This window comes from Centruroides sculpturatus, unplaced genomic scaffold (genome assembly GCF_000671375.1).
Source record: "Centruroides sculpturatus isolate CEXI.00-Female unplaced genomic scaffold, Cexi_2.0 scaffold84, whole genome shotgun sequence".
Classification (NCBI taxonomy): Eukaryota; Metazoa; Arthropoda; class Arachnida; order Scorpiones; family Buthidae; genus Centruroides; species Centruroides sculpturatus.
The window spans coordinates 7951-19264 of NW_019384316.1; the positions used below are offsets into that span (position 1 = coordinate 7951).

Genomic DNA, 11314 nt, shown 5'->3' on the forward strand with positions numbered 1-11314 from the left:
TTTTTTTTTTTTTTTTTTTTTCTTTTTATTTGCTTTTTCTTCTCTGATCAGTTATGTCCTGCAGCCAATTGTTTTATTTTTTGATCTTGGTAGTGGTATTTTTTAAATCCATTATTGTTGAATATACTCCCAAGTGGTAACATTCAGTTACTATTTTTAAACATCTGTGCCAAGCCTTTAAATTATTCATTCTTGAAGGTGATTATTATTCCACAAATTGTGGAAATTATGGTGGATTACACAGTTAATTCAGCAGTGGTCTTTCTCTCTCGTGAGGTAATCAGTCTCCCCAACATACAGGTTTATCCAGAATATTTATACACTGGTTTAACTTCATTTAATGTATTGTTAGAGAGAGCTTCTGGAACATTAGTTTCTGGAATGTTTGTAGGAGAGCATTGATGCTTACCAACTTGGATTAAGACATAAAACTGATTATAAATTAAATTTAAAATATACTAAACCTGTTTTCGCTATCAAGTATATGCACATTATATATTTAATTATAGATTAACATAGTCACATTTGTGATATATCACATTTTTGTTACAGTAATATTCCAGTCACATTGCTTTGCCACTCTTTTGTTGTTCATTGTGTCACCTACTTTGATATACAGTGGAAGATTGGTTAACAAACATAATCCATTCAAAGACAATGTTTGCTACCCAAAACGTTTGTTAACCGATTATCGATTTATCATAGATTTTTATGGGAATTTGATTAATTTGTTCTGGTGACCCCAAAAAATAAATGAATAATTATATCATTTCTTAACATATTTATTTGCATGTAATAACAAAGTAAAAGCAATCTCTTAATTGTTTCATTGATGGCACATCTTTGTTTCTCAGATGTGATTTTCATTACCTTAACTGTTTGAGTCTTTTTGACTCTTAGCTAAGATTATGTCTACTGTAGACCTGTTGAAGCCATACTGCTTAGCAACATTAGATATCTTCTGCCCACTCTCTACCGTAGCTATTATCTCTTGCTAAGTTTCTATAGTGAACACAGTTTTTTGACACTCCACTCTTTTTAGGCCCCATAATAATATCAGAATTTTTAAGTAGAAAGTTCAGAAAAGCACTTACAGAAATTCAGAGAACGGAAATCAACTATTGCAAAAAAAAAGTTATGTATAGAATTTTGAAAGTCTCGTTCAATACACCATTTATAGATGCCAGTGAAATATAGTTTTACAAATCTTAAACGCATCATTGCTTTTCCTTGTATTTGTTATCTAAACATGTGTTTGTTGTCCAAACAAAAAATCTTTAGCAAAAGTGTTCATTGTCCAATTTGTTCACAGTCCGAACTGTTCATTAACCAATCACCCACTGTATATCTCATGAAATATATAGTTTGAATGTGATATTAAAGATTTTAATCAATTAAGAAGTAAGAATATATAAGAAATTTAATTTACATTCCAAATAGTAATATATATATATATATATAAATAGTAACACTTGTTAACTTGTGAATTTCTTTCATAATTGGTTTGTGTACTAAAGTAGAAAATCAATTATTTTTTCATATGAAAATTAGTTATTTGTGAAAAATCCTTTTATTTTGATCTTTATAAATAAGACGGAATATTATAAAATGATAACAAGTAGGCAAGATTGATTATGTAAAATTTGTAAATAAAGATAATATTTTGTCGGTTAAATAAAATAAAACCGTTTATTATGAAAATGTTCCTCTCTTCTGTGATTACATATTTTCTTCCGATTTGAAAATTGTATTATATATTTTATTAGGAATATTTATCTATTGAGTTACAATGCAAAAAAAAAAATAATTTTATGATGATAATTATTCATAAATTTAAAAATTTGTTAAAAATAGTTAGTAAATTATTACTTTTGATTAAAATTTGTTTTTATTTTTCTTTCAGATCTAAAATATCTTGACGAAATAAAATTACAGCGCATTAAAGATTACGTTCAGAGCCAGACACTAAATAGATCAAATACAGAAAATAATTCTAGCAGAAATAAGTTCAAGGGCAGCTCTTCATCAAAATCAAGCTTGAACTCCGTTTGTAGTTCTAATTCTCTACTAGGAAAAATGAAATCTACAAAGGTAGATTTACCGTTTACCAAATAATAAAACTTTTAAAAATTTTTATTCTCGTCACTTATACGGTGTATTGTTATTTCTTAATAGTCAAAAGAAAGACGTAATCAAATGAAAGCATTGAAAATCCGTCAGAAGAAAGAGTACCGGCAACTCTTGAAAGAGAGAAGAAGCGGCCTGTTTCTACAGGAAGAAGTTCTCTCGCTTAGCAGGCTGTCGCAAAACGACGACGACGACGTCGATATACTGGAATAACTTTTAGAAAAATTATAATGATTGAAAGCATTTAAATATATATTCAATATAATTAACAAAGTATATTGTTAATTATTTAAGTAACTCGTTTTTTATGCTTAAAATAATTTAAAATTAAATCCTTCTTTTGTGAATAAATATTTATTTATTTATCGCGTTGTTTTTAAATTTTTTTTTTCTTTTTTTAATTTAAAAATAATATGATTAAAATATTTTAAAATACTTAATTTAAAAAGAAGAGTTTAAAAATTAATGCGACGAGATTCAGTCAAACAAATTTGTTATTTAAGCGAGAAATTACGGAACACGGTATCGCGTTTAACATTTTTGTATTTTAATTACAATTTTTACTGTTTATAACATGTATCAGACTATTGACGAGTACATCGCGTACAGTTGAATTGCTTCGATAAAAATGAATTTAATGTTTTTACAAGTACTTTATATATACATATACACGTACAGAAACGAGAAGGAAGAAAGTTAGATATTGTAGTTTAGTCGATTACCAATGAAAATTTATTTATTTAATTTGTATTATTTCTAAATGCTTTCACTCATTATATTTAATATCTTGATTTTGTAAAATTGCTTGGGTTATAATAATTGTCAAGTAGTCAGTTTAATATTTAAGTGAAGAAAAAAAAAAAGCGGATCCTATGCTTGTATACTTTTGTAAGTAACTTTCTATGAATTTGGTATTAATTATCTTATTTACAATTTTCCTCAGAAGGTAAAATTGTTCCTAAACATGGAGATTTGTAAATATGAAATTGTTTTTTGCAGTTTTTATAAGTTTTTTTTTTTTTATCATCCGACATGATCAGTTTTTGTTCTTACTATTTCGTAATGAATTTGTATTTGAATTAATATCTCTGTTGTACATGATGCACATTTTATCAATCAAAATGAATTTTCTAGTATAAAATAATTTTTTTTTTTAATTATTGAACATGTTTGCTATTGTTACATTAGATGAGTATAAAGTGCCTTAAATAAATATAACAAATATTAATTGTAAATGCCATTTTATTTTCCACTTTATACAAAATAAAAAGCTATTTTTGTAGCCCACGAAAATTGTCTAATAAAAGAAATATTTAATGGATATTTTTATTTTATTGTAGGATTCAATAAATTTTTTTATAAAGGAAAACACCGTTCTAACCAAGAGATTTTGCGATTTTTCCCATGACAATTGCTAATCCACTGACGTTGTCAAGCACGAAGAAGAGAAAAGGATGCTTAAATTGAACAGTTGGAAGATCGTTTGATTGTCTGGATGATCTGTAATCAATCTGATGGATCTCTATGTTAATCTTGTGAATGATGTTTGATATATGCAACCAAGGAAAATCACTGATTCCATATAAATTAGCATATCCTGGCATAAAGAGGTCTGTCAGTCCAGCATCCAATAGGGCTTTTGTCAAGTTCTGATGATTTTGTTCAATGACGATACGTGGTACCTGAAACACAAATGTTAAAAGTTCATTTTTTACATGGAATAATTTCAAAATTCCCCCTTTCGATTATATTATATTCTTTTCTATAGGAAAGTTTTATGATCACGAAACAGGAAGGAAAACAAAACATACCGGAATTTAGCGATAGTAATTTTTTTTTTTTTTATATAGGAAGTATACAAGTTCTCTCCCCCTTCCCAAAATAGGTACTAGACCTTGGTTTTGCAATTGTAATTACGCTATCAGCTCTAAAACATTCGTTTACAATGTATAACTCCAATAATATCTATAATCTTTTGAAAACGAATTTATCAAAAATAGTTCATCAAGGATCCTTAAATAGATACAATAGGACAATATAATAGGGTGTAATTTTAACTTCCTTTTTTTTAAGGCTATTTTTAAAATTGTAAAAGAATAATTTACCTTTAGATTAATCTGTTGAGCCTCTAAAGTATTGAGGATATCATTGAGTCGCTGGGCACTAATTCGACTTTCTAGAAGACCGAGTCCACCGGCAGTTTCTGGAACTAATGCTAAAAACGACATATCACCTCCCCTGAATGGTATCTCCACTGCAACACAACCGAGATAGTCGTATTTTCCGTATCTCACTTTAGTTTTTTTCATATCAGCCCTAGAAGAGAAGATGGCACGAGATCCCACGTAATCTCTCGATCTGTTGGTTTCTCTGAAAACAGCCGGATCAAAAATTCCTCTGAAGTACAAAGCGCTCAGAACCAATAAACTAGTGCTGTGTGGAGGAGTTGCTAATAAGATATCTTTTATTTTACCATTAGTCTGCTTCTCCACAATGGCATTTATATGCTCCTTAGTCTCTGGTCCATTGAGTATGAAGTCGATCGGATGTAAGGTCGTGTTGTAGAGTCGTTGTAAGTACATCAGATAAGGATAATGTATGCTAAAATCGCGCTGGACGTACAAACTATGGAAAAATATCAAAGAATTATTTGCTAGAGATTGGGGATCATCTTTCTTTTCACCAGTTATAGCGTGAAGATTTTCTCTTAGGTGAATGAGTAAATCTCTGAAGGCTGCATGAGTCTCGTGGGATCTCATTCCCCATAAGTATAGAGCTTGACGTAGTGCCACTTCAGTATTTCCTCTCGCACCTAGGAGCATGGTAGCCAAGAGCAAGCTAACACCAAACGGGCACACCGCAGCATCCATGTTGTTAGGAAAGTCCATGGCTCGATAAAGATCGAAACCAAATTGATTTATGGAAAATGCTAGTTTTCGCATGGTAAATGACACCACTTGTCCATCAGTTACCATCAAAGACATTAAAATAACGGTCGAAAGTAATATATGTGTCGTCTTCATCCTATCATTAAAAGATATAAAATAAAATATATTAAAATATTTAATTATAATTAAATATTACAAGAGAGGAGAATCAATATTTTTTTTTTTAACTTAAAACTTGATCGATTATTCGTGGAAGATTGCTTTGAAAAATTCAAAAACATACCTTTTTATATGGGGTTCTGAGAACGTACTTGAATCTTCTTCATCTAACGAGATAATAGTTATCGATCGATAAATGAAGAAGTTAAGAAGATAGGATATGGCCGATTGGTTGTCGGCATTGGCTCCACCAAAAAAGAAATGGGTCACATGACGAGAGGTCATTGTGTTAGCGGAACCACAGATAAAGGAAATCTTTATACTTCAATAAATATCTTAATATAATAAAGATATAAATCTGATTTGATCGGAAACGTTCGTGAATCGTGAAAGGACTTCATTGTTCATGCAATTATGCCATTGTATAAATGAAAATATGCAAAAAAAAAAGTTCAATGGATACAAAGCTTCATATTTTAATTCTTATGTAAGACACTACTTTCTAGTTTATATATTTTTTTTTATTGCTGAAGCTATAGAGAAGAATTGTAGAGGAATATTGAAGAATTAAGTAATTATATAAATCAATAGCACAACTAGTATTTTGCTCTGGAGGATGATCTAAAAAATACAGTAGTATTCTATTCCTAAAGTCTGGTGTTTCCAACACCCAGACACCCCCCTAAGTATGCTAGTGATTGTAATGGAACATATGTAAAATATTCATAAGGCATTAAATATATAAATTGTAAGTACGGTAAAACCTGAATAAAAAGGAAAAAAAAAAATATTCGATATCGTGAGATTCCGGCTTACACAGGTTTTACTGTATCTTGTTAATATTTGTAATTTATTTCTGGTAACGGCAAAAAACTGTGTTAATTAAAAGGAAAGACTTTATTAACATCACCGGAGGATCTAACATAAAATCAAACTTCCCTCCTCTAGAGATTTTTTAGGGCATTTTTCTATTAACAACAAGGATAATCCTTGATTATGTATTTAAGGCATGCAATTTTCTGGAATTATAACACTAAAGGAAGTTAAAGAAAAATAAATTTCGAAATTTAACCCGGTTAATATAAATAAATCCTATATAATAATAATAATAATAATCGACTAATCTAATATAGTTTCGGCGAAATTTATAATAATTCCTTTGCAACATATAACTATTTTAAAAAGTTAGTTGAAGGTTCTTGTTTTTCGTCATTAGGTCAGCCATATTGTCATTTAAATTGCTTAATAGAAATAGCATTTAAAAAATAAATAAAAAAATAGGATATTTTACTGGAATGTTCCGTGATAATTGTGATTCGTTTCGTCCTAATTCGTTTTGTTCATTGTCATAGTCACCCACAGAAACAATTTGCAATATTATGGGTATCAAATGCATTCTTTGTGTGGTCGCGACCTATTTTTGATCAATGGCAAATAATTTATTCCCAATTGTTTTTTGGCATTTTGTTCCGAATTAATAGGTCGATATTTAGTATGAATGATTTAATCCTAATAAAGTGAACTGCCAGTTTAGAGCCTTGTATTATGAGTCCATAGCTTACAGCCTCACATTCTTTCATGTACCATTATATTTGGTGAAGAGGAAGGGCCTGTTATATGTTATACTTTAAGGCCCAATCTGATGATAAATTTTGGTCTCGAATATAACAATAGCGTTAATGCATTTGGTAGTTAATTAATCATTTACAGCATAATGCAGTAGGATATACAGTATAATTAATACAGTCGACCCCTATAACACTGTTGATTATTCCGTTTTATATGAATTCCATGTTGTGCGATTCACTTAGATTTTACAAATACGTCAGCCGTTCACAGCCCGGCACACGTATTTGTAAAATCTAAGTGACTCGCACAACATGGAATTCATATAAAACGGAATAAGCAACAGTGTTATAGGGGGGTCGACTGGTATCTTTAGAAAGAAATTAATTATATATTATCATTGCTATAATTATAAGACGAAAAAAAATATATTTTGAAATGCAATTATTTTGAGAAATTATCAGAATAATTAGATATTTGTTAATACTATGATTTAATAAGAATCAATGTAAAACTGTTGTTAATTGTGATTACATTATTGTTAAAATTTTCATGTGTGATAGGAAGCAATAGTGTAAAAAGGGAATGTTTAGTGTTGAAAAACATGGCAACAGAGAAAGTTATAGAAAAAATCATGCTACAATCCGATTTAATCGCTATAATTTTTAAAGGAATATTTAAAAATGAATAAGAAGTATATAAACAAATGGATCATTTTTATAGAAGAATATAAAAGAAATTCTTCAAAGTGATGTATAAATGTATATTTCATATAATTAACTTTACTATTTTATATTTCTTACTTTCTAAATAAAAATAAATTGAAATAACTAATAATAGAAAGTTCTATTGAATAATTTACAAACCTGCAATGTCCAAACAAATAAATATTCTTTAATTGAGAGTATTCATTCCAAACTTAAATCCTTCAGTTGATAGATCGCATGAATCTGACAGAAAGAGTTGATATGATGTATATTTATTTCTGTTTTATGCCGCTTATGTGTGTGTGTATGTCACACATGAAAGATGTGGGTGTCGTAGCTGTGACGCTTCAGCGAATCGCCAACCCGGGCCACTGACTCTTCCGTGGCACACCCTTTACCATTCAATACAGAGTTTAATTACTGAGGTAAAACATCCTGCAGAGAAAAAAATACATTTCGTTCTTGCGTTTTATTTTCATCAATTGGAGTGTGCAGTGTGATTGGTATTCCGTGGAAGTAATTTTTCTACAACTCGCTTCTCTCTTTAAGTAAGGAGTCTTAAAAATTTAACGAATTTGATCGATTTTCATCGCTTTAATACACGAAACTGTTAACAAATCTTGTATTTTTCTCATTTAAATTTTGTATAACGCTTAAATATTGACCTTCCATCTTGACCCCGATTTCGTCGAAAGGTTTAAGTAAACCTAGTTAATTCAATAACACGGTCTAGACTTTTCTCTCATTGGTCACTCATGAGTCGTTTTCTTAGTATAGTAGCTATTCAATGCTTTTCTAATGCAAAATGATTGAAATTCTATATAAGTGATTTTCATAATACTTACTTGTCTTTGTTTTTAAATATAACTCTTCGAAATTTAGAAAATTTGATTGGTTTTACGTTCCTTTAAACTGCGGAATTATAGTAAAGACTTACATTTATTATCTTATTCTTTGCAACTCGTTCTTGACCCCGATTTCGTAAAAAGAATTACATAACTTAAACCTGTGTTTAATTGACTCATTAACCTTGCTATTTGCAAGTTATTTTTTAGTATAGAATATATTTAATATTCTTTATTTTTAAATTTTAAGCGGTTTAGCAGGTTATTATTATTATTTTTTTTTAATACGAAAATGATGCAATTGAACATTTCGCAAAAATATATGTCCGTGTGACAGTTATAGACAATGCTTTAGGATGTCGATGAGGCTCAAAATGGGTAAACACATATTTTATGGTTCATTGAATGTATATTTTTCACGAGGCCTACGTCCTATAAGGGATGTAAGAGGAAATAAATATAATTATAACATTTATATTGTGAAAATTGGCAAGGATTTGAAGATAAAGAATCGGTTTTTGAATAGTCGCGAACGTTAACAAGTTTATAATAGATATACAGTTAGAATATATAAAACTATATACTAACAATTTAGAATTTTTTATTTTATTTTACATCAAATCGATGTTTTAATAATAGTTTTATTATTTATTTTTTTTAATAGTGTATGCCGCTCAACCGGTGATAAATGCCCTCGCGTTTCAAGTTATATTTCGCAAAATACCGTGTAATGTCGCATAGTAGAATGACCACAATGTAATAAAATGCTGTAAAAAACTGTTTTAACAGATTAAAAATGTATAAATTCTTTTGTAAAGATGAAAACCGGAATCGATTCTAACCGTTTCGATATGTAACGTTAAAAGAAATATCATAAAAATAAAGACGTATAAATAAAATTTAATCGCACATTAAAATATTATTATATATTATATTGTAATAAATTTTAAATGCATAATTTGTAATATTTTCTCGTAAATAATGATTTTATAGTTTATTTTATTTTTATTGTTTTCGATGAGTTGGCAACGTTCGGAGAGTACACGTGTTAATTCAAATATGGCGGCGCCCTCCGAAGTTAGTAATTTTAATGAATTCTTTATTTATTTTAAATTCTAAGTGATTGATTTTAGTAAATTTTGATTGTATTCGATGATAAGTTGATAATATTTAGTTGTTTATTTTGAAATTTATATTTTATTTTTATAAACCGAGTTATTTGATAGGTTATTAATAAGAAAGCATGTTAAGATTGAAGTCTGAATGAGGTATTTGCCACCCCCTCAGATAGTCTTTGTAACTTCTCTGTTTGCAAATATATTATATCAAATACTGTATCATTTATGGCTAGAAGAATATGCCTGGTCGACCACAGATGACACTATCAAGTTGTCATAATTTGTTATGTCATAGGAAGATATTCGTAAACAAGATGGGCTGCAAAGTAAAAGAAGAGTAGTGACAAATAACTATAACCTGAAGAATGAATGAAATCATTCAGAAAAATTGACAATATCTTGAACAGATTCCATTCAACCGTTCGATATGTCGTAAACAGTTACTCAGCGACAGACTTTACAATAAATGAGAGAAGGGCATTCTCCAATTTTAAGTCACTGTGATGCAAATGTGATGGTGAGAAAAGACAAAACAAATTCTAGGATAGAAACTGTCTGGTGGTGTGGCATAAACCAAATACAGAAGTGAAGAAAGAAAACATTTCTCCTTTTCCCACAGAGGATGATCAATGCTTGTTTGATAGTGTATGAATGCAGCAGGAGTGGGTTCTATACACTTTGTCCATAGCATAATGGATTAGTACACTTACTTTGACATATTGAAGGAAAATTTTCTCATTAGAGTTCAGATGGGACTTTCCAACAGTTACATTTTCATGCAGTACAATGATCCAAAGCATGCGGCTTGGAACACAAATGTGATTATTGTACACAGAGCCGGCCCTACTATAGTGCGAATGGAGCAGCCGCTCCAAGCGCTAAGTCCTAGGGGGTGCCTCAGTAGTAAAGAAAATTAAAGGGTATAAATTAAGGGCAACCAAGGGGTGCGCCATAATAGGATCTCGCTCCATCCTATAACTTGCCTCGGGCCAGCACTGATTGTACAATACCCCAATTATTCTAAAGCTTTCTAATAGCTTTAGAATAATTGAATCACTGACCTTTATCATGTATCAAATCTGCATCAAACAGAGATCAAGACTATTAATTAATTAACTATCTTTATTGCCTTTACCAATGCATTTTGTGTTGGTAACTATTTTCCAGTTCCTGTTCAGGTTACTGTTTTAAATTAAAGTTTAAAAAATTAACAAATTAAAAAGACAATCAAATTTTACAAACATATAAAACCAAACGTCACTATAAAAATGTCTAAGATTGATCTCTCTCTCACCCATTTCGTGTTTAACTCCTATTACGTTGAAACGTCACCGCAAAGTCCTGACATCAACCCCATTGAGCATATGTGGGATTATTGTTTGAAGAAAACGACCACGTATTGAACAGAGATGATTAAAATCAACACTATAAGAAGAGTGGAATAATATTCCCAGTAAGTTCACAGCCAAGCTTGTCAGTTCCATGTTAATGATGTTTGAGTGTAATTATAGACTTAAAGGGGTTGCAAAATATTAATGTGCTTGTTTGATGCATCTTTAATGTATTTTCTCTTATTATAATTACATATATGAATACATTTTATGGGACAAAATGTTGATTGGTTCCAATTTTTTGTGTATTTTGTGTAGTTTTTTTTTTTTTTGTGAGAAATTAAATTGGAAATTATTAGTACTGTTGATTATGTATCTATTATTATTAATAACTGAATGTTGTTGTCACTAATTTTATTCATAAAATATCCTTTGAGGAAGATAAATTAAATGCAATTATTGATCCATGAAATGTCAGATAAAGTGTATAATTAGATGAAGTAAGTAGCATTGGAAGAAAATATAGATGTGAAACACAGTAAATTTTATTGGCTAGGTGAAGCTTTACTTTAC

General features: G+C 29.7%; 2 protein-coding genes across 2 annotated transcripts; one reads left to right on the forward strand and one right to left on the reverse strand.

Moving 5' to 3' along the window:
• Positions 1-1896: 1896 nt before the first annotated feature.
• LOC111623178 (protein FAM199X-like) lies at positions 1897-2459 on the forward strand (the record flags this gene model as incomplete). The annotated part of the gene is made up of 2 exons (XM_023365654.1): positions 1897-2091; positions 2176-2459. Coding segments are annotated over 2 exons (360 nt in total), but the record flags the coding sequence as incomplete, so codon positions are not given.
• A 1043-nt stretch (positions 2460-3502) lies between these two features.
• Positions 3503-5372, reverse strand: LOC111623181 (ovalbumin-related protein Y-like). The gene is made up of 3 exons (XM_023365668.1): positions 5299-5372; positions 4233-5151; positions 3503-3809 (listed from the first exon to the last, which is right to left on the reverse strand). Exons 2-3 carry the CDS (start codon positions 5148-5150, stop codon positions 3504-3506), a joined length of 1224 nt encoding a protein of 407 aa, XP_023221436.1. The 5' UTR covers position 5151; positions 5299-5372; the 3' UTR covers position 3503.
• Positions 5373-11314: the final 5942 nt, after the last annotated feature.

Excerpts from the sequence above, each read along its gene's own strand:
- LOC111623181 (XM_023365668.1), bottom strand. The coding sequence starts at position 5,150 with ATGAAGACGACACATATATTACTTTCGACCGTTATTTTAATGTCTTTG. Across the intron at positions 3,810-4,232 it reads CTCAACAGATTAATCTAAAG|GTACCACGTATCGTCATTGA; the intron begins GTAAATTATTCT and ends TTTGTGTTTCAG.